General features: G+C 43.8%; 1 protein-coding gene across 7 annotated transcripts in view; it reads left to right on the forward strand.

Annotated features, from left to right (window-relative positions):
- Positions 1–18880, forward strand: part of LOC115203666 (b(0,+)-type amino acid transporter 1) — a 127367-nt gene extending 108487 nt beyond the window's left edge. For all 7 annotated transcript variants that reach the window (XM_029768579.1, XM_029768585.1, XM_029768582.1 and 4 more), the window contains 7 exons: positions 1079–1123; positions 5416–5539; positions 5712–5815; positions 6065–6161; positions 15190–15339; positions 15861–16035; positions 16677–18880. In XM_029768579.1, coding sequence (XP_029624439.1) covers positions 1079–1123; positions 5416–5539; positions 5712–5815; positions 6065–6161; positions 15190–15339; positions 15861–16035; positions 16677–16738 — 757 coding nt within the window. In that variant the 3' untranslated portion in view covers positions 16739–18880. The remainder of the gene's footprint in view (positions 1–1078; positions 1124–5415; positions 5540–5711; positions 5816–6064; positions 6162–15189; positions 15340–15860; positions 16036–16676) is intronic.
- Positions 18881–24623: the final 5743 nt, after the last annotated feature.

The following is a 24623-nucleotide window of genomic DNA, read 5'->3' on the forward strand; positions in this document are numbered from 1 at the left end:
GAGCTCTAGTCAGGGGGGCCCATAATGCTCTAGTCAGGGGGGCCCAGGGCGCTCTAGTCAGGGGGGCCCGTAATTCTCTAGTCAGGGAGGCCCGTAGCGCTCTAGTCAGGGGGGGCCCATAATGCTCTAGTCAGGGGGGGCCCAGGGCGCTCTAGTCAGGGGGGGCCCGTAGCGCTCTAGTCAGGGGGGGCCCGTAGCGCTCTAGTCAGGGGGGCCCGTAGCGCTCTGGTCAGGGGGGCCCGTGGCGCTCTAGTTAGAGGGGGCCCGTGGCGCTCTAGTCAGGGGGGGCCCAGGGCGCTCTAGTCAGGGGGGGCGCCAGTAGCGCTGTAGTCAGGGGGGCGCCAGTAGCGCTCTAGTCAGGGGGGCCCATAATGCTCTAGTCAGGGGGGCGCCAGTAGCGCTCTAGTCAGGGGGGCCCATAATTCTCTAGTCAGGGGGGCCCGTAGAGCTCTAGTCAGGGGGGCCCATAATTCTCTAGTCAGGGGGGCCCGTAGAGCTCTAGTCAGGGGGGCCCGTGGCGCTCTAGTCAGGGGGGCCCGTAGCGCTCTAGTCAGGGGGGGCCCGTAGCGCTCTAGTCAGGGGGGCCCGTAGCGCTCTAGTCAGGGGGGCCCGTAGAGCTCTAGTCAGGGGGGCCCGTAGCGCTCTGGTCAGGGGGGCCCGTAGCGCTCTGGTCAGGGGGGCCCGTAGCGCTCTGGTCAGGGGGGGCCCGTAGCGCTCTATTCAGGGGGGCCCGTAGCGCTCTAGTCAGGGGGGCCCCGTAGCGCTCTAGTCAGGGGGGTCCCGTAGCGCTCTAGTCAGGGGGGCCCCGTAGCGCTCTAGTCAGGGGGGCCCCGTAGCGCTCTAGTCAGGGGGGGCCCGTAGCGCTCTAGTCAGGGCCCATAGCTCTCTAGTCAGGGCCCATAGCGCTCTAGTCTAAAGTAGTCCACTAAGTAGGGGATCAGGTACCATTGGGGATGCATCCTATCTCTCTGTTCTTATCATTTCCTCAATAAAACAGTTTTATGGTTTTGAGATTTCTGTTTTGAATGTCAACACAACCTGTTTAAAAGTGGGTCATTAAACACGTGTTTTCTCTCAGGAATCAGCTGAACTTTATAACAGAGGAGCTGGAAAACCCATACAGGTGAGTGTCCATACAACTGACATTTAGCGTGCGTCCAAAATGGCGCCCTGTTCCCTGATGGGCCCTGGTCATGTATGTAAGGAACAGGGTGCCATTTGGGACGCAGCCTTACGGAGCCTGGATTTCCACTGTCATTCATCAGAGACTCCTGTCCAAAGTGACTACCAGTGCAGTGAGTGCATCATATACTGCTCACTAGTAGCAGTGTGTGGGTAGTATCACTGAGGAAGCCAAGCGTGGGTAGTATCACTGAGGAAGCCAAGCGTGGGAAATGTCCCTGAGGAAGCCAAGCGCGGGTAGTATCACTGAGGAAGCCAAGCGCGGGTAGTATCACTGAGGAAGCCAAGCGCGGGTAGTATCACTGAGGAAGCCAAGCGCGGGTAGTATCACTGAGGAAGCCAAGCGCGGGTAGTATCACTGAGGAAGCCAAGCGTGGGTAGTATCACTGAGGAAGCCAGCCAAGCGCGGATAATATCACTGGGGAAGCCAAGCCAGTTAAAAAGCCATATTTCAACCTGTGTTGTGATAATTGCGTTGTTTGCTCTATACCCAGTACTTCATACACCACCGTGATAAACAGTAAGGCCCGTGACAACAAGTAGACAACAGTCACACAGTGGAGGAACACATTTCATATGAACCACAAGTCCACAATTAAAGCAAATATTTCACGTAACAAACAGTTACATGACCTGCAGCACGGTCAAGCAAGTTAATGTTTCCCAACAGTTTACTAAACTAGTGATTTTAGGAACCACAGAGTTACAGCAAGTCAACACAAAGACAACAGGAGCACTGCCTGAGCTATTCCTGTACCATTTAAACATCATCAAATCACCTGGGCTATAATCAGCTTAGTCTAACAAACCTAACCAGACCATAAACAACTTAGTCCAATCAACATAGATAAATATCATGTGGCTGTCCATGGTACTGATGTGTGTGTGTGTGTGTGTGTGTTTGTAGACTAGCTGAACACCAGTACCATCCTCCTCTCTTTCATGTTCCCAACACGGTCTACGACTCTGTCAGAGAAAAGTACACGCTTTTAGTTTTTAGACTAGGCTACCTGGCTAAAATACATACTAGACTAGCTTCCTCGCTGGGCAACAATGAACCAGCTAAGTTATTTAGCGAGTTAACGTGAGTCTACTATATCTAGGCTACATATTGAACATCAATCGTCTCAGGCCAGTGGCACAACGTGGGAATTTATGGCTAGATCAGAATCGCTGTTATAATCATTGGCCTGTACAGAGAATTAATTAAAAAACCACAAGTCCAATTCTCCGTATCCATCCGTCCATGGTTTATAGGAAAGGGCCGATTTTAGCTAGCTAGCTACTGCATCAACACAAGCAGTCCAGAAACAGACAAGTTTTTCTGACAATGATGACGTTTTTGCCTAGGATGTGATTTGATTGGTGTGAAGCCAAATCCAAAGTGGCTTCCCTTGGGGGGGTGGGTTTACTGCATCAGGACTATCCACAGTTGAGCTCATCGCAATCCTGATTGGATAATTATTATATATTTTTTTAAATATCAAGGGGAGGTCAAATGCTCGCTGGTGTCTGTCAATCAGTCATGAGTCTGGAGACTCATACCTCGCTCACTAGCTTTAAGCACCAGCTGTCAGAGCAGCTCACAGATCACTGCACCTGTACATAGCCCATCTGTAAATAGCCCATCTATCTACCTCATCCCCATACTGTATTTATTTATTTATTTTGCTCCTTTGCACCCCAGTATCTCTACTTGCACATTCATCTTCTGCACATCTACCATTCCAGTGTTTAATTGCTATATTGTAATTACTTTGCCACCATGGCCTATTTATTGCCTTACCTCCCTTATCTTACCTCATTTGCACTCACTGTATATAGACTTTTTGTGAAAAAAATTTCTACTGTATTATTGACTATGTTTTGTTAATTCCATGTGTAACTCTGTATTGTTGTATGTGTCGAATCGCTATGCTTTATCTTGGCCGGGTCGCAGTTGCAAATGAGAACTTGTTGTCAACTAGCCGACCTGGTGAAATAAAATCATCTGCTGCGGCGGCAACATGTCATACTCATTTTGGCCAGACAGCATCAGATACATCTGCTACCCATACTGAGACAGAGGGGCGCTGTTTCCCTCGCTAATTTGATTTCTCAGATGAGATAATTTTCCTTTAATTCTCAAGTGGTTAGATCTATGAAAACAGAGAGACAAAAGATAAATTGTTTAATATTTGTTTTATTGGTCTGATTTTGGTGGGGAAGCCTGGCTTCCCTTGGCATTCACGCGTCACTGCCTTTACTGGTAGGACGACAACAAGAGATTTCTCAACTCTCTGTCTCCATCTGTGTGTTACATGATCCTCTAACACTGGTGTCTGTGTAACATGTGTTGGTTGTAGTCTCTCTATCTCACACTAACACTCTGTCTCTCTCTGTGTCTCTCTCTGTGTCTCTCTCTCTATGTCTCTCTCTCTCTCTGTGTCTCTCTCTCTCTCTCTCTCTCTCTGTGTGTCTCTCTCTGTGTCTCTCTCTCTCTCTCTCTCTCTCTCTCTCTCTCTCTCTCTCTCTCTCTCTCTCTCTCTGTGTGTCTCTCTCTGTGTCTCTCTCTCTCTCTGTCTGTCTCTCTCTCTCTCTGTGTCTCTCTCTCACTCACTCACTCACTCACACACACACTCACACACACAGAAACCTTCCCCTGGCCATTATCATTGGTATTCCCTTGGTGTCTGTCGTGTCTTTGGGTACCATTAAACTGAAGACATGTTTATCAAATAACTCCCTGTAATTATTATTACGCGATCAAACTGATTAATCGTTTAACTGTAATTAACTAGGAGATCGGGGCACCAAGGAAAATATTCACATTACAAAGTTATAATTTTCCTAATATAACTTTCCTATATTATAACATTATATATTATATTATAGTATAGGCCGATTATCTTCTGGTTTAAATGGTGTATTTTACCTCGCATCCAGTCTCATTCCAAACGTCGTAAATTGTTATCTGCACGAACCCAGTCTTCACTAAGTCATCCATACATCAATTGTCTTAAAATAATTTATTTACTAAACTAAGTAATTCACAGAAAGCATACAAACAGTAGTTATCGTTACAAAGAAATGGTAGAGGAATGAGCCCTAGTGGGCTAAACCGGCATGGCGGCTTGTTAAACAAACAAGGGGGTTGGGGGCAGCGGAGAGTTGATAAATATAACAATTGATATGCTAATCCTTTGCACATGAACGCTCACTCATTCGGGAGCAATTGCAATCAATATATATTTACGCTCAGTGGGTCGTCGGGATCCTTGTTGGAGAGTTTTTGTCCTGTTGGAGAGTTTTTGTCCGCGTTCTCTCTCTCGGTTAGAATGGATCTTTCAAAGCGACATTCGTTCATGTCGTTATAGAATGGATGTTTCGTCGGTCTTCGCATTCAATGATACCGACTTTCTAGCTGCAGACTAGCAATTAATATCAAAGACTTCTTATTATTCTGTCGGTATCGATAGTCTAAGAGTTTAACCACGTGGTATGGTTAAAGTTCAGTCGAGGAATGCATGGTCAAACCTTGGCTCTCTCTTCTGAGGTAAGCTGGTCTAAAGAAAGTAATTCTGGGTGGGGGTTTTATACTGAACATAGAAAAGGCTGTCACATGACGCCTTGTCCTGTCTGTGTCCCTGGGGGCATGCCGATGACTGAGTTAAGCTTTGCACAGGAATACAATTCTCTCACGTTAACATCAGTACATAGCATCTCAACATATTCCAAATAGCTTTAATCTTATGAAATCATTTTATTCAACCATTAGATGTAAGTCTCATCGCTGAGGCTAGTATATAAACCTTAGTATGGTAATATGGCCATATTGTCTCCAATGAGCCTCACAAAATTGTACCAAACGGACCAGTTCGTAGCTGGATTCTTCACCAATCTTTTATACCTTCTCCAGAACATAAATGTTGTTCGGTTCTCCAATTCTTTGAGGTGGAAGAATCCTTTGTTCTCTCCATGAAACCACTCTGTCTCTTTATACTGGGGCCATGAGGCAGGACATTCCATTTGGAATTTATGGCCGCCTTCACACAGCCTTGTGTCAGAAGTATAGAGGTCGGGGGATGGTGTAAAACCCAGAGGGCAACGTCATGACACTGTATACTATGTGTTGGTTGTAGTCTCTCTATCTCACACTAACACTCTGTCTCTCTGTCTCTGTCTCTCTCTCTCTCTCTGTCTCTCTGTCTCTCTCTGTCTCTCTCTCTCTCTATCTCTCTCTCTCTCTAACAGAAACCTACCCCTGGCCATTATCATTGGTATTCCCTTGGTGTCTGTGTGCTATGTGCTGGTCAACATTGCCTACTTCAGCGCCATGACCCCTACGGAACTACTGCAGTCTCCCGCTGTCGCTGTGGTAAGAGGGTCGTCATGGAGACAGAGAGGGACGGAGACAGAGGAAGCCATTGGTTTGGCTCATATGATATCTCCCTTAACAAGAACAAGATGCATTCTTTTCAACAACAAACAATTACATTTTATTTATTTTCTCCCCGTCTCCTCGGAGGGACTTGTTTGTAACCCCTTAGACTTTTGGTGACAGAGTGCTGTACCCCCTGTCGTGGGTAGTCCCTCTGTTTGTCGTCTTCTCCACCTTCGGAGCGGCCAATGGGAGCTGCTTCACAGCCGGCAGGTAAATGGACAACTTCAGGAAGAAGTTGAAGTTTTTGCTAATAAAATTGAATCAAACAAATGTATTTTATAAAGCCCTTGTTATATCAGCAGTTGTCACAAATTGTTTAACAGATCTAATCTGCTTTTCCAAAATAAGAGAGCACAAGCAGAGGTTAAAAATGGTGAAAATAAAAGCAAACAAAATTCAGGTTCAACATATTGCCAATATTATGTTAAAATAACGTGTTTATGCTCTGTCCCACCTCAGGTTGACCTATGTGGCAGGAAGAGAGGGTCACATGGTAAAGATCTTGTCCTATATCAGTCTGAAGCGTTGCACTCCTTCCCCCGCCATCATCTTCAATGTAAGTCTGAGATTTTTTTTCCTATTTTGTTGCATTACAACCTGTAATTTAAATGGATTTTTATTTGGATTTCATGTAACGGACATAAACACAAAATAGTCCAGATTGGTGAAGTGAAATTAAATATAACTTGTTTCAAAATATTCGAAAAAAATTAAAAACAGAAAACTGCATATGTATTCACCCCCTTTGCAATGAAGACCCTAAATAAGATCTGGTGCAACCAATTACCTTCAGAAGTCACATAATTAGTTAAATAAGGTCCACCTGGGTGCAATCTAAGTGTCACATGATCTGTCACATGATCTCAGTATATATACACCTGTTCTGAATGGCCACGGAGTGGGGCAACAGCACCAAGCAAGCGGCACCATGAAGTCCAAGGATCTCTCCAACAGGTCAGGGTCAAAGTTGTGGAGAAGTACAGATCAGGGTTGGGTTATAAAAACATATCCTAAACTTTGAACATCCCACGGAGCACCATGAAATCCATTATTAAAAAATGGAAAGAATATGGCACCACAACAAACCTGCCAAGAGCGGGCCGTCCACCAAAACTCATGAACCAGGCAAGGAGGGCATAGAATCAGAGAGGCAACAAAGAGACCAAAGATAACCCTGAAGGAGCTGCAAAGCTCCACAGCGGAGACTGGAGTATCTGTCCATAGGACCTCTTTAAGCCATACACTCCACAGACCTGGGCTTTACGGAAGTCTGGCCAGAAAAAAGCCATTGCTTAAAGAAAAAAATAAGCAAACATGTTTGGTGTTCGCCAAAAGGAATGTGGGAGACTCCCCAAACATATGGAAGAAGGTACTCTGGTCACATGAGACTAAAATTTAGCTTTTTAGCCATCAAGGAAAACGCTATGCCTGGCGCAAACCCAACACCTTTCATCACCCTGAGAACACCATCCCCACAGTGAAGCGCGGTGGCAGCATCATGCCGTGGGGATATTCTTTCATCGGCAGGGACTGGGTTACTGGTCTGAATTGAAGGAATGATGGATGGCGCTAAATACAGGGAAATTCTTGAGGGAAACCTGTTTCAGTCTTCCAGAGATTTGAGACTGGGATGAAGGTTCACCTTCCAGCAGGACAATGACCCAAAGCATACTGCTAAAGCAATACTTGAGTGGTTTAAGGGGAAACATTTAAATGTCTTGGAATGTCCTAGTCAAAGGCCAGACCTCAATCCAATTGAGAATCTGTGGTATGACTTAAAGATTGCTGTACATCGCCAGAACCCATCCAACTTGAAGGAACTGGAGCAGTTTTGCCTTTGAAGAATGAGCAAAAATCCCAGTGGCTAGATGTGCCAAGCTTATAGAGACATACTCAAAGAGAGTTGCAGCTGTAATTGCTGCAAAAGGTGGCTGGGGGGGTGAAAAGTTATGCACACAAGATTTCATTTTTTTTTTCATCTTCAAAGTGGTGGGCATGTTGTGTAAATCAAATGATACAAACTCCACAAATATCTATTTTAATTCCAGGATGTAAGGCTAAAATAAAAATAAATGCCAACGGGGGTGAATACTCGCAAGCCACTTTATTACATGATGTCTCTATGTTGATCTCCTCACCTCAACTCTACCCAGCTCATTGTTCTCTAACTCAACTCTACCCAGCTCATTGACCTCTAACTCAACTCTACCCAGCTCATTGACCTCTAACTCAGCTCTACCCAGCTCATTATACTCTAACTCAACTCTACCCAGCTCATTGACCTCTAACTCAACTCTACCCAGCTCATTGACCTCTAACTCAACTCTACCCAGCTCATTGACCTCTAACTCAACTCTACCCAGCTCATTGTACTCTAACTCAACTCTACCCAGCTCATTGACCTCTAACTCAACTCTACCCAGCTCATTGACCTCTAACTCAACTCTACCCAGCTCATTGACCTCTAACTCAGCTCTACCCAGCTCATTGACCTCTAACTCAACTCTACCCAGCTCATTGACCTCTAACTCAACTCTACCCAGCTCATTGACCTCTAACTCAACTCTACCCATCTCATTGACCTCTAACTCAGCTCAGTCTACTCTAATAGCCCAATATGACCATGACATGACTGAATGTTAAGTCCTGTGTGTGTTAATAAGGATATTAAAGTTTTATGTTTTTAGATTAGTTTTTATTTCTATGTGAGTTTAATTTGTTCGTTTTCAGATCCACCCCAGCTAGCATTTGGTTCCTTGGAAGTTGTCAGAACATTTGTTTTTGGTTTCCCCATTTGTTCTGGGAACGAAGCCGTACATTTCTTGACAGGTAAAACTGAATGTTTTTCAAGGTTCTGAGAACGGAGGTGAAAATTATATCTGTTCTGGGAACGTACATTTTTAGGTTGAAGGGAGCTTCTGAGAATGTTTTACTCTGGTTCCAGGGAGGTTCTGAGAATATTTTACTCTGGTGCCCTGAAAGTTTTCCTAGGAGGATTAATTAACTCTGAGAGCGGCCTCCCAAGTGGGGCAGCTGTTTCAGGCACTGCATAGCAATGCTTGAGGCGTCACTACAGACCTGGTTTCGATCTCAGTGACCGGGAGTCCCATGAGGCGGCGCACAATTGGCCCAGCATCGTCCGGGTTACGGGAGGTTTTGGCCGGACCGGGATTATCCTTGTCCCATCGCGCTCTAGCAACTCCTTGTGGCGGGCCGGGCACCTTCAAGCTGACTTCGGTCGCCAGCTGGACGGTGTTTCCTCCGACACCTTGGCTTCCGGGTTAAGCGAGCAGTGTGGCAAGAAGCAGTGCGGGTTGGCAGGGTCGTGTTTCAGTTAACATGATTTTTTTAATGACTACCTCATCTTTGCACCCCACAAATACTGGGTGTATTATATGTAAGGTCCCTCAGTCGAGCAGTGAATTTCAAACACCGATTCAACCACAAAGCCCTGGGAGGTTTTGCAATGCCTCGCAAAGAAGGACCCCTATTGGTAGATGGGTAAAAAAGCAGACATTGACATCCCTTTGAGCATGGTGAAGTTATTAATTACACTTTGGATAGTGTATCAATACACCCAGTCACTACAAAGATACAGGCGTCCTCCTAACTCAGTTGCCAGAGAGGAAGGAAACCGCTCAAGGATTTCACAAGGTGGCCAATGGTGACTTTAAAACAGTTAGAGTTTAGCAACAACATTGCAGTTACTCCACAATGCTAACCTAAATTACATTGAAAACAAGGAAGCCTGTACAGAAAAAATATTCCTAAACATGCATCCTGTTTGCAATAAGGCACTAAAGTAAAACTGCAAAAAATGTGGCTAAGAACTGAACTTTATGTCCTGAATACAAAGCGCTATGTTTGGGGCAAATCGAAAACATCACATGACTGAGCACCACTCTTCATATTTTCAAGCATGGTGGTGGCTGCATCATGTTAACTTCTTCGGGATCGGTTACCCTTCCATGGGACGGTTGAGCTAACGTAGGCTAATGCGATTAGCATGAGGTTGTAAGTAACAAGAAAATTTCCCAGGACAACTTTTGAACAGAAATGCAATGGTTCATTTGATCAGTCTAAGACTTTGCACATACACTGCTGCCATCTCGTGTCCAAAATCTAAATTGCAGCTGGACTGGAATAATACATGATGGCCTTTCTCTTGCATTTCAAAGATGATAGTACAAAAGAACGGGTGTTTTTTTTCTTTGTATTATCTTTTACCAGATCTATTGTGTTATATTCTCCTACATTCCTTTCACATTTCCATAAACTTCCAAGTGTTTCCTTTCAAATGGTACCAAGAATATGCATATCCTTGCTTCTAGGCCTGAGTTACAGGCAGTTAGCCTCTCTAGGGTATGTGGGACGAAATCGTCTATTACTTCAATTTCTCAAACATATGACTATTTTACACCATTTTAAAGACAAGACTCTCGTTAATCTAACCACACTGTCCGATTTCAAAAAGGCTTTACAACGAAAGCAAAACATTAGATTATGTCAGCAGAGTACCCAGCCAGAAATAATCAGACACCCATTTTTCAAGCTAGCATATAATGTCACATAAACCCAAACCACAGCTAAATGCAGCACTAACCTTTGATCTTCATCAGATGACACTCCTAGGACATTATGTCATACAATACATGCATGTTTTGTTCAATCAAGTTCATATTTATATCAAAAAGCAGCTTTTTACATTAGCATGTGACGTTCAGAACTAGCATACCCACCGCAAACTTCCGGTGAATTTACTAAATTACTCACGATAAACGTTCACAAAAAACATAACAATTATTTTAAGAATTATAGATACAGAACTCCTTTATGCAATCGCTATGTCCGATTTTAAAATAGCTTTTCGGCAAAAGCACATTTTGCAATATTCTGAGTAGATAGCTCGCCATAACGGGCTAGCTATTTTGACACCCACCAAGTTTGGCCCTCACCAAACTCAGAATTACTGTAAGAAAAAATTGGATTACCTTTGCTGTTCTTCGTCAGAATGCACTCCAGGACTTCTACTTCAATAACAAATGTTGGTTTGGTTCAAAATAATCCATAGTTATGTTCAAATATCCTCTGTTTTGTTCGTGCGTTCAAGACACTATCCGAAGGGTAACGAAGGGTGACGCGCCCGGCGCGTATCGTGACAAAAAATGTCTAAATATTCCATTACCGTACTTCGAAGCATGTCAAACGCTGTTTAAAATGAATTTTTTATGCTATTTTTCTCGTAAAAAATCGATAATATTACTACCGGGAAACCCTGTTTTCGTTCAAAGACTCAAAATCTAAAATGGACTCTTCACGTGCATGCGCGGGCCCGTCTCATTGTTCTCACATCGACCACTTACCAAATGCGCTACTGTTTTTCAGCCATGGGCTGCAAAGTCATCATTCAACTTTCTGCCGCCCTCTGAGAGCCTATGGGAGCCGTAGGAAGTGTCACGTTACAGCAGAGATCCTCAGTTTTCAATAAAGAGGGTATAGAAGGCCAAGAAATGGTCAGAGGGCACTTCCTGTAAGGAATCTTCTCAGGTTTTTGCCTGCCATATGAGTTATGTTATACCCACAGACACCATTCAAACAGTTTTAGAAACTTTAGGGTGTTTTCTATCCAAATCAAACAATTATATGCATATTCTAGTTTCTGGGCAGTAGTAATAACCAGATTAAATTGGGGACGTTTTTTATCCGGCTGTGCAAATACTGCCCCCTACCCTAGAGAGGTTAAATTTGGGTATGTAATTTTAGGCAAAAAAAAGTTTAAAAAAAGGGGCGGATCCTTAAGAGGTTGTTAACAAGAAGACTTTGAATGTTCCTGAGTTACAGTTTTGACTTAAATTGTGTTGAAAATCTCTGTACCTCAGATGGTAGAGCATGGTGCTTGTAATGCCAAGATAATAGGTTTAATTCCCAGGACCGCATACATTAAAATGTCTGCATGAATGACTAAGTCGCTTTGAATAAAAGTGTCTGATAAATGGCATATTATATATTATAGCAGTGATCAACAACCAACTTGACAGAGCTTGAAGAATTTTAAAAAGAATAATGTGCCTGTAACCTGACCCATCACTTTATACATTACTGCCCCCCAGTGGCCTAACCTATGACCTGACCCATCACTTTATACATTACTGCCCCCCAGTGGCCTAACCTATAACCTGACCCATCACTTTATACATTACTGCCCCCCAGTGGCCTAACCTATAATCTGACCCATCACTTTATACATTACTGCCCCCCAGTAGCCTAACCTATAACCTGACCCATCACTTTATACATTACTGCCCCCCAGTGGCCTAACCTATAACCTGACCCATCACTTTATACATTACTGCCCCCCAGTGGCCTAACCTATGACCTGACCCATCACTTTATACATTACTGCCCCCCAGTGGCCTAACCTATGATCTGACTCATCACTTCATACATTACTGCCCCCAGTGGCCTAACCTATGACCTGACCCATCACTTTATACATTACTGCCCCCAGTAGCCTAACCTATGACCTGACCCATCACTTTATACATTACTGCCCCCCAGTGGCCTAACCTATAACCTGACCCATCACTTTATACATTACTGCCCCCCAGTGGCCTAACCTATAACCTGATCCAAGATGTGCCAGGAAACTCAGTCTGCTGTTGAAATGCAGGGGCCTTTTCGTGGCTTTCTTTTGCAAATGACTATGAATTAACAGACTTACTTCCTAAAACTTGTCAATACTAAACGTCATATTAAGGCAGAGATTCCCAAACTCGGTCCTCGGGATCCCAAGGGGTGCACATTTTGGGTTTTTGCCACACCCGTTGCTGACATGTGTATACAAACCAGCACACAGCCATGAAATCTCCATAGACAAACATTGGCAGTAGAATGGCCTTACTGAAGAGCTCAGGGACTTTCAACGTGACACCGTCATAGGATGCCACTTTTCCAACAGGTCAGTTCGTCTAATTTCTTCCCTGCTATAGCTGCCCCTAGGTCAACTGTAAGTGCTGTTATTGTGAAGTGGAAACGTCTAGGAGCAACAATGTCTCAGCCATGAAGTAGCAGGCCACACAAGCTCACTGAATGGTACCGCCGAGTGCTGAAGCGTGTTGTGAGTAAAAATCGTCTGTCCTCGGTTGCAACACTCCACTACCGAGTTCCAAACTGCCTCTGGAAGCAACGTCAGCACCATAAGTGTATTTCTGAAAGCTTAATGAAATGGGTTTCCATGGCCGAGCAGCTGCACACAAGCCTTAGATCACCATACGCAATGCCAAGCATCGGGTGGAGGGGTGTAAAGCTCACCGCCATTGGACTGGAGCAGTGGAAATGAGTTCTCTAGAGTAATGAATCACGCATCGCCAATCACGCATCGCCATCTGGCAGCCAGACAGATGATACTGGTGACATATTAGTTTGTAGCTCACACGGTGCGGGATCTACAGGCGATTTCATTACGATTTTGTTGTCCGGATCTTCTCGTGTAGAAAAAGGCTGCTTTTAGTTTCAGAGGAAGCTTGTAAGATATATATAATAGACGGAGGTTCTGAGGAAAGTTGTTTTTTACCAAACCCGCTTTGGTCCAGATGCGAGCGCAGTTTGGCGGGTCATGACTCGACCTTCGCCTCTCCCGAGCCCGTTGGGGAGTTGCAGCGATGAGACAAAATTGTAAAATCACGAAATTGGGGGGGAAAACAGTACAAAACATGAACAAACTTGCAAAGAGGAGGACTTCTAAGTACGGTAATGGAACATTTTGACTTTTTTTGTCTCAAAATGCGCTCGCGCGTTACCCTTTGAATAGTGACCTGAATGCACGAACAAAACGGAGGTATTTAGACATAACTATGGATTATTTGGAACAAAAACAATATTTGTTGTGGAAGTAGCAGTCCTGGGAGTGCATTCTGACGAAGATCAGCAAAGGTAATACAATATTTCTAATACTAATTCTGAGTTTAGTTTGCCCCGAACTTGGCGGGTGTCAAAATAGCTCACCGTGATGGCTGAGCTATGTACTCAGAATATTGAAAAATGTGCTTTCGCCGAAAAGCTATTTTAAAATCTGACATAGCGATTGCATAAAGGAGTTCTGTATCTATAATTCTTAAAATAATTTATGTATTTTGTCAATGTTTATGATGAGTAATTTTGTAAATTCACCGGAAGTTTTTGGTGGGAATACATGTTCTGAACATCACACGCCAATGTAAAAAGCTGTTTTTGGATATAAATATGAACTTGATTGAACAAAACATACATGTATTGTATAACATATTGTCCTAGGAGTGTCATCTGATGAAGATCATCAAAGGTTAGTGCTTCATTTAGATGTGTTTTGGGTTTTATTGACATATATGCTTGCTTGGAAAATGGCTGTGTGATTATTTTGGTCTATGTACTCTCCTAACATAATCTAATGTTTTGCTTTCGCTGTAAAGCCTTTTTGAAATCGGACAATGTGGTTAGATTAACGAGAGTCTTTAAAATGGTGTAAAATTGAAATTATTGCATTTTTGTATTTCGCACCACGCTGTTCCATTAGATATTGGCTAGGCGTTCCGCTAGCGGAACATCTGTCCACAACAGGTTTTAAACATTGTAATATGGTGTCTCCTGTTGCCATGGAAGAGGTGGTCTCCACCTATAGACCATATCTCAATCAATGTACACTACACTTTGGTCCTATTATTCCTCAAACAATATCTATTTGGTGGAAAATGTAACTGGGAATCAAAATGGCATACTCATACTCCAATATTTGACAATAATGCCTTGCGATCTGGAGGGCTGTCCAAATGTAGAGTCTGTACCCTTAGAGATACCAATCTGTACCCTTAGAGATACCAATCTGTATCCTTAGAGATGCCAATCTGGACCCTTACAGATATCATGGACTGTAATGTTTTGAGAACATTCCAAGCTCTGAAAGACCCATTACCAGGCTCAAAGACCCATATAGATTACCAGGCAAATCCTTTTGTCTGTATTTACATCTTTGGTCAGCCATGCTGGCCTCTGGAGTCCCTTGGGAAATACAACTACCGAACCATCCTATGATGGGATTTATAAATACATTTCCTGGGCTCCTGAAAGGACTGATCTTTAAATATAAACAACTCTTGGAAAGCTCATATTCTGAGCATTAAAAAAGTATGGTCCACAGATCTCAATGAATCTGAACAGCCTTTAAACTGGAACAGAATATGGAAAAATATGACCTTGACATCCTGTAATCCAAACTATCAAGTTATACATTTTAAGTTCATTCACAGGAAACGTTTTAAGATGAAATTGGCCCCAACTGTTCACTGAAACCTGTAGGAAACTGAAATTCCCATAGAAGAACGTTGTTTCTTAATGTTCTCTGAACTTTTTGAGAACATTTCCAATGTCAGACCAGTCGGAGAACATTCCTAGAACATTACCAGAAATGAAATGTAACTATGTTTGTACTTTTAGGAAAAGTTCTGTTTAAAGTAATGAAATACCAAGAAATAATGTTTTTTTTTTTTTTTTGGTCAAGTTCCTTAAATGTGCTGCTTCAGTTTACCCTGTTGTTGTTGTGGTGGTTGTAGGGTATTCTGGCCGTATTCTACATTATCCCAGCAGACATCAACACCCTGATCAACTACTTTAGTTTCGCCCAGTGGGCTTTCTACGGTCTCACAGCTCTCGCTCTCATCGTCATGCGCTTCACCAGGAAGGAACTCAAGAGGCCCGTCAAGGTAAGACTAGACTCACATTGTCATATATCCAAGTCCTGTATATACATTTTTGTATTTAACCTTTATTTAACTGGGCAAGTCAGTTAAGAACAAATTCTTATTTTCAATGACGGCCTAGGAACAATGGGTTAACTGCCTTGTTCAGGGGCAGAATTACAGATTTTTTTTACCTTGTCAGCTCAGGGATTCTATCTAGCAACCTTTCAGTTACTGGCCCAAAGCTCTAACCAGTAGGCTACCTGCAGCCCCTCATCTCTTGGCTATTGGAAGAACATAGTTATAACTATCAGGTTGAACTCATGGATGGTCAGTCTTAACATCCATAGCTCTGTTTACACATTTTAGAGTGGTTACATTTCTCCAGCCACATCCCTCAGCTGGTTACCACAACAAATGTGGTGGTAACAACTTTGATGTTTTTCTGAATCCTAGATTCCCTTAACCTGTTTTTAGAGCAATACTGTCCCAGATCTCCTCCTGTGAGACTGACAGGTGGTTATGTCCTGGTTGTCCCCCAACAGTGTCCCATGCCCATAGCAGCGCTGGTGGTGATAGTGTCGTGCTACCTGGTCCTAGCACCTATCATAGACAAGCCAGAGCTGGAGTATCTGTACTGTACCATCTTCATCCTCAGCGGTCTGCTGCTCTACTTCCCCTTCGTACACCGCAAGTTCAGCTGGACGCGCAGGGTCATGAGTGAGTAACGACCCACTGCTCAGAGATGTTGACACTTGAGGGTTGGAGAGATCCTTTATCCCAAAATGGCCCCCTATTACCTTTGTAGTGCACTAGAATACAACACCATCTGTGTCCCAAATAGCCCCCTATTCCCTGTGTAGTGCACTAGAAGACAACACTGGCTGTGTCCCAAATAGTCCCCTATTCCCTGTGTAGTTCACTAGAAGACAACACTGGCTGTGTCCCAAATAGTCCCCTATTCCCTGTGTAGTTCACTAGAAGACAACACTGTCTGTGTCCCAAATAGCCCCCTGTTCCCTGTGTAGTGCACTACCCTATGGGCCCTGGTGAAAGATAGTGCACTATAATATAGGGGATAGGGTGCCATTTGGGAAGCAAACACTATTATCTTCTGCAACTTCAGTCTTTTTTAATGTATCAAAATGTTTTATTCCTCAGTGAGGGTACTGGAGTTCTTCCCCTTTAGATAATTCCAGTCATTGTGGAGTTCCACTCAGAAGGTCACAGAGCCTATAGATCATGCTGTGATTGGGCTAATGTGACCTTTATTAACCTTTTTTATTAAAGTTATTTATTATTAACCTTTTAATTAGCCTGATTGGTCCAATCTGACCTTTAACCTTTCACCTCCCCTGCAGGGCCAATCACCATGCACCTCCAGCTGCTGATGGAGGTCGTTCCTCCTGAGAAAAACGAATAGAGGAAGATAATAAACAGCCTAAACTGACTGATGTGGACAAATGTATTTTTCTGCATCCCAAATGGTACCCTATTCCCTATGTGGTGCACTACCCCATAGGCCCTAGTCAAAAGTAGTGCACTACATAGGGTGCCATTTGAGACGCAAGCTTAGAAAACACAGACTGTCTCATAATGAAGGTTCTGTCTCATAATGAAGGTTCTGTCTCATAATGAAGGTACTGTACTGTCTCATAATGAAGTTACTGTCTCATAATGAAGGTACTGTTCTGTCACATAATGAAGATAATGTTTCATAACGAAGGTTTGTACTGTGTCATAATGCTGGAAATGCTGGAATCCTGTCTGTTTCTCTCCTATGAGTCTATCGCCAATATAATGCCCCTCTGTGTTTAAATTCTGCTTAGGAGGACATATTTGCTTTTAGGACACTGCCATAATATATATTGAAGACACAGAGGCTCTGCTTGTCAGGTTGACAGCAGCTGATAACGAAGGTAGTGTATCGTAATGAGACAGAGGCTCTGCTTGTCAGGTTGGCAGCAGCTGATAATGAAGGTAGTGTATCATAATGAGACAGAGGCTCTGCTTGGCAGGTTGACAGCAGCTGATAATGAAGGTAGTGTATCATAATGAGACAGAGGCTCTGCTTGGCAGGTTGACAGCAGCTGATAATGAAGGTAGTGTATCATAATGAGACAGAGGCTCTGCTTGGCAGGTTGACAGCAGCTGGTAATGAAGTTAGTGTATCGTAATGAGACAGAGACTCTGCTTGTCAGGTTGGCAGCAGCTGATAATGAAGGTAGTGTATCATAATGAGACAGAGGCTCTGCTTGGCAGGTTGGCAGCAGCCGTCTACACGGTCTGGATCCCAAACTAATTGACTGGATACAGGAGGTCAACGGTTGCGTCTCAAATCGCACCCTATGCCCTAGGGAACGGGGCGCCATTTGAGACGCTGACAATACGCTGTTCTTGTACATGACTAGAGAGAACATAATAGACCAAAATGATGTCATTATCTTTTTACTTGTCCTCGACATTGTTTAAAATCCCTCATGTTTGCGCTGTTCAAGCACTTCTATATTATCTATATCTATGGTTTTAATAGTTATTTGACAAGTTAAAAGACATATTTGTCCCTTGTTGTCTTCTATCTCGTCCACCAGCGGCCAGTTGAACCTGGGGACACGGTTCATCTTATACTGCCTGCTGTGTGATGTCACTCTAAACTGAATGTAGATGTTATACTACTGAACTCAACGTTTCAAAACCTCTTCTCTTCTTGGACTTGAAAAGTAGATAGTGAGTTGTTGTGTTTGTGAATAAAATGGCTTTCCCTTCAATTGTAATTCAATCCCACAAATCAATTCATTTTTGTCATGTTATAAAAAGTTGACGGTATCTGTTTACTAACCACAAACATCAATAACTTTCCTGAACTTTAACCTTCACCCCCAGTTTAATCACCATCATGAACTGCGTTGATAGAGGCTATGGTGAGATCAGTCATCCACAACAGTAGGTGGCGTAGTAACAGAACACACCGGAAACACGGTTCTTCTTCTACGCCCTTGACCTTCCTGCTCGTATGACGACACATCAAAACAATAACGTTTGTTGATGTGAACTTTTTGTTTCAGAATAACAGGATTGGAAATGAGAGAATAAAAGAATGAATACGGCTCTGAGACACTGGAAGGAAGCCGCGACGGTCATACTAGCTGCTGGTACGAGACATAAACTCCCTGTAGATAGTTTGACAAGGTGTGTCGATAAAGGCACCTCTACACCTGAGATCAGTGGACATCCCAACTTGCCTGACAGGTTCTCCTTCGACTATGAAGTGTTGTTGTTTAAACGAAGCGGTACGAGTGGTTTCATGCCGAATGCTTATGTCTTTCCCGGTGGTATCGTGGATCCGTCAGATTTCTCAAGTCAATGGCTTGATCTTTTTAAATCTTTTCGGAGCTCACTGAATTTTGGACTGGGATTTGTGAAACAGCCCCCGGAGACGAGACCTCCTATCTTCTCCACGGACAGAAAGAAACTGGGTTCTCCCGTTCCAGGAGACGTCGCATTGAGAATCTGTGCAGTGAGGGAAACGTTTGAGGAGTCAGGTGTACTTCTAGTCGTGTCAAAAGAGGAAGAGAGTATTTTACTTAATAACATCGAGAACAAAGCTCTTCCTCCATTTAGAAAACCTGACCATAATTCTATCCTCCTGATTCCTGCTTACAAGCTAAAACTAAAGCAGGAAGTACCAATGATTCGCTCAATATGGAAGTGGTCAGGTGACGCGGATGCTACGCTACAGGACTGTTTGGCTAGCACAGACCGGAAAATGTTCCGGGATTCATCCAATGGCATTGAGGAATACACCACCTCAGTCATTGGCTTCATCAATAAGTGCATCAATGATGTCGTCCACACAGTGACTGTACGTACATATCCCAACCAGAAGCCATGGATTACAGGCAACATCAGCATCGAGCTAAAGGCTAGAGCTGCCGCTTTCAAGGAGCGGGAGACTAATCCGGACGCTTATAAGAAATCCCTTTATGCCCTCAGAAGAACCATCAAACAAGCAAAGCGTCAATACAGGATTAAGATTGAATCCTACTACACCTGCTCTGACGCTCGTCCGATGTGGCAGGGTTTGAAAACTATTACGGACTACAAAGGGAAACCCAGACGCAAGCTGCCCAGTGACGCGAGCCTACCAGACGAGCTTAATGCCTTTCATGCTCGCTTCGAGGCAGGCAACACTAAAGCATGCACCAGAGCACCAGCTGTTCTGGATGACTGTGTGATAAAGCTCTCGGTAGCCAATGTGAACAACACCTTTTAAACAGGTCAACATTCACAAAGCCGCGGGGCCAGATGGATTACCAGGACGTGAACTCAAAGCATGCGCTGACCAACTGTCAAGTGTCTTCACTGACATTTTCAACCTCTCCCTGACCGAGTCTGTAATACCTACATGTTTCAAGCAGACCATAGTCCCTGTGCCCAAGGAAGCGAAGGTAACCTGCCTAAATGATTACCGCCCCGTGGCACTCACATCGGTAGCCATGAAGTGCTTTGAAAGGCTGGTCATGGCTCACATCAACAGCATCCTCCCGGACACCCTAGACCCACTCCAATTTGCATACTGCCCAAACAGATCCACAGATGACGCAATATCAATCGCACTCCACACTGCCCTTTCTCACCTGTACAAAAGGAACATCTATGTGAGAATGCTGTTCATTGACTACAGCTCAGCGTTCAACACCATAGTGCCTTAGCTCATCACTAAGCTAAGGACTCTGGGACTAAACACCTCCCTCTGCAACTGGATCCTGGACTTCCTGACGGGCCGCCCCCAGGTGGTAAGAGTAGGCAACAACACATCTGCCACGCTGATCCTTAACACGGTGGCCCCTCAGGGGTGTGTACTTAGTCCCCTCCTGTATTCCCTGTTCACCCACGACTGAGTGGCCAAACACAACTCCAACACCATCATTAAGTTTGAAGACGACACAACAGTGGTAGGCCTGATCACCGACAACGACGAGACGGCCTATAGGGAGGAGGTCAGAGAACTGGCAGTGTGGTGCCAGGACAACAACCTCTCCCTCAATGTGAACAGACTAAGGAGCTGATCGTGGACTGCAGGAAAAGGTGGGCTGAACAAGCCCCCATTTGCATCGCCCGGATATAGTGGAGTGGGTCAAGAGTTTGAAATTCAAACAAGGTCCAAACATACCAAGACAGTCGTGAAGAGGGCACGACAAAACCTTTAACCCCTCAGGAGACTGAAAAGACTTGGAATGGGTCCCCAGATCCTCAAAAGGTTCTACAGCTGCACCACCGAGAGCATCCTGACCGGTTGCATCACCACCTGGTATAGCAACAGCTTGGAATCTGACCGTTAGCCAGCACCATCTTCAGATTAGCCTTTACGTCAGTAGCCCTACCCCCTGGGTAACAGTGTATAAACGCTGGATGATTCGTTTTTAAGTCTAATATTGCGGGTAATGGAGTCGCCGATGACTAGAGTTTTCAATTTGTCAAAGCTAATGGTGGGAGGCTTTGGCGGCTCAGATCCCGTACCAGGTGAAGGAGAGACCTGAGAAGGTTCGGCCTCTGACTCCGACTTGCTGCTTAATGGGGAGAATCGGTTGAGCGTTCCTACAGCATTTCTTTCCAGAAGCCTTGAGAAAATTGTCCGGTGTGGGGACTGTGCGATGGGGATTTATACTACTATCTGTACTGGTGGCACAGATGCTGTTTCATCCTTTCCTACACTGAAATGACCCTTACATAACGATTGCATCTGAAGCCTGGCTTGCAACACAGCTATCCTCACCATAAGGTGATAGTTCTCCTGTATATTATGAGAACAGCGACTGTAATTAAATAGCAGTGTGTTAATGTAACTACTTAGCTTCGGCTGGTGGAGGTCCTGGAGAACCATATCAGAATAAAGCATCTGGAGTGAAAAAGTCGGTAAATGTGATAAACGCAGAGTTTTAAAAACTTTCATCAAAAGTAAAACATGAAACATTTTGCAGACAAAACAGCAACAAACATCATAGCAGCAGAGAGATAACACCACTTTGTCTTTCAGGTATCAATAGACTTTGTCTTTCAGGTTTCAGGTATCAATGGACTTTCTTTCAGGAGAGTCAACGGCCTGTATCTTGAAAACATCTGAGCTAGAAGTCGACCAATTATGATTTTTCAACGCCGATACCGATTATTGGAGGACCAAAAAAAGCCGAAACCGATTAATCATCTGATTTTTATATATATTTGTAATAACGACAGTTACAACAATACTGAACAAACACCTTTATTTTCACTTAATATAATAGATTTTATTTATGTATTTAGTCTAAAATAAATAATGAATCATGTTCAATTTGGTTTAAATAATGCAAAAACAAAGTGTTGGAGAAGAAAGTAAAAGTGCAATATGTGCCATGTGAGAAAGCTAACGTTTAAGTTCCTTGCTCAGAACATGAGAACATATGAAAGCTGGTGGTTCCTTTTAACATGAGTCTTCAATATTCCCAGGTAAGAAGTTTTAGGTTGTAGTTATTATAGGAATTATAGGACTATTTCTCTCTATACCTTTTGTATTTCACATACCTTTGACTATTGGATGTTCTTATAGGCACTATAGTATTGCCAGCCTAATCTCGGGAGTTGATAGGCTTGAAGTCATAAACAGCGCTGTGCTGGCAAACGCAGGAAAGTGCTGTTTGAATGAATGCTTACGAGCCTGCTGCTGCCTACCACCGCTCAGTCAGACTGCTCTATCAAATATCAAATCATAGACTTAATTATAATATAATAAACACACAGCAATACGAGCCTTGGGTCATTAATATGGTCAAATCCAGAAACCACCAATTCGAAAACAAAACGTTTATTCTTTCAGTGAAATTGGGAACCGTTCCGTGTTTTATCTAACGGGTGGCATCCATAAATCTAAATATTCCTGTTACGTTACACAACCTTCAATGTTATGTCATAATTATGTGATAAATCTGGCAAATTAATTACGGTCTTTGTTAGGAAGAAATGATCTTGACACAGTTCGCAACGAGCCAGGCGGCCCAAACGGCTGCATATACCCTGACTCTGCAACGAGCCAGGCGGCCCAAACGGCTGCATATACCCTGACTCTGCTTGCACTGAACGCAAGAGAAGCAACACAATTTTCCTAGTTAATATTGCCTACTAACATGAATTTCTTTTAACTAAATATGCAGGTTTAAAAATATATACTTGTGTATTGATTTTAAGAAAGGCGTTGATGCTTATGGTTAGGTTCATTGGTGCAACGATTGTGCTTTTTTCACGAATGCGCTTTTGTTAAATCATCACCTGTTTGGCGAAGTAGGCTGTGATTTCATGATAAATTAACAGGCACCGCATTGATTATATGCAACTCAGGACAAGCTAGTTAAACTAGTAATATCATCAACCATGTGTAGTTAACTAGTGATTATGTTAAGATTGACTGTTTTTTATAAGATAAGTTTAATGCTAGCTAGCAACTTACCTTGGCTCCTTGCTGCAGGTAGTCAGCTTGCCACGCAGTCTCCTCGTGGTTTGCAATGTAATCGGCCATAATCGGCGTCCAAAAATGCAGATTACCGATTGTTATGAAAACTTGAAATTGGCCCCAATTAATCGGCCGACCTCTAATCTGGACTGTCCCAAATGGCACTCTATTCACTATGGGTCCTGGTCGTAGTTAACTACCTAGGGTACCCTATTCACTATGGGTCCTGGTCGTAGCTAACTACCTAGGGCACTCTATTCACTATGGGTCCTGGTCGTAGTTAACTACCTAGGGCACCCTATTCACTATGGGTCCTGGTCGTAGTTAACTACCAAGGGCACCCTATTCACTATGGGTCCTGGTCGTAGTTAACTACCTAGGGCACTCTATTCACTATGGGTCCTGGTCGTAGTTAACTACCTAGGGCACCCTATTCACTATGGGTCCTGGTCGTAGTTAACTACCAAGGGCACCCTATTCACTATGGGTCCTGGTCGTAGTTAACTACCAAGGGCACCCTATTCACTATGGGTCCTGGTACCTAAGGCACCCTATTCACTATGGGTCCTGGTCGTAGCTAACTACCTAGGGACTAGGGGGTCATTTGGGACACAACCCTGGTAATTGCGGTTAAATGGATGAACAAGAGGACAGTGGTGAACAGAAATCAATTTATTTGTAAAGAGCTAGATTGTGACATACAATCGTTACTGTAACTCAAATGAAGTTGATTGTTATTTTCAATAGAATGGTTGTAAAGCTAGATTGGCTAATAGACGCACAGTAATACAGTTTGATTGAGACTGAGTCAGTCATACCTATCAAATCTACTCAATAACACAGAGATCATACACATTCAAAATATAGCTTTTGTAAATAAACTACTTTGGTTTTTAAAATTGTAAATCAAGTTAATGCCTTGGGAACTGTTTGAACAGTCTGACCAATACAGACCTGGTCTTCTAGCCTGACCGATACAGACCTGGTCTTCTAGTCTGACCAATACAGACCTGGTCTTTTAGCCTGACCAATACAGACCTGGTCTTCTAGCCTGACCGATACAGACCTGGTCTTCTAGCCTGACCGATACAGACCTGGTCTTCTAGCCTGACCGATACAGACCTGGTCTTCTAGTCTGACCGATACAGACCTGGTCTTCTAGCCTGACCGATACAGACCTGGTCTTCTAGCCTGACCGATACAGACCTGGTCTTTTAGCCTGACCGATACAGACCTGGTCTTTTAGCCTGACCAATACAGACCTGGTCTTCTAGCCTGACCGATACAGACCTGGTCTTCTAGCCTGACCGATACAGACCTGGTCTTCTAGTCTGACCGATACAGACCTGGTCTTTTAGCCTGACCAATACAGACCTGGTCTTCTAGCCTGACTAATACAGACCTGGTCTTCTAGCCTGACCGATACAGACCTGGTCTTCTAGCCTGACCAATACAGACCTGGTCTTTTAGCCTGACCAATACAGACCTGGTCTTCTAGCCTGACCGATACAGACCTGGTCTTTTAGCCTGACCAATACAGACCTGGTCTTCTAGCCTGACCGATACAGACCTGGTCTTCTAGCCTGGTGCCAGGGTGGTTCTACTCTCCTGCCAACTCCTTATGGAATTGTCATGTCATGTTTGGCTTGACAATGAACAATGGAGTTAGCAAGAGCAGAAACAGATCTGGAACCAGGCTACTAAAACAGATCTGGGACCATGCTACTAAAACAGATCTGGGACCATGCTACCAAAACAGATCTGGGGCCAGGCTACTAAAACAGATCTGGGACCGGGCTACTAAAACAGATCTGGGACCGGGCTA

The sequence above is a fragment of the Salmo trutta genome, chromosome 12, assembly GCF_901001165.1.
Source record: "Salmo trutta chromosome 12, fSalTru1.1, whole genome shotgun sequence".
Taxonomy (NCBI): domain Eukaryota; kingdom Metazoa; phylum Chordata; class Actinopteri; order Salmoniformes; family Salmonidae; genus Salmo; species Salmo trutta.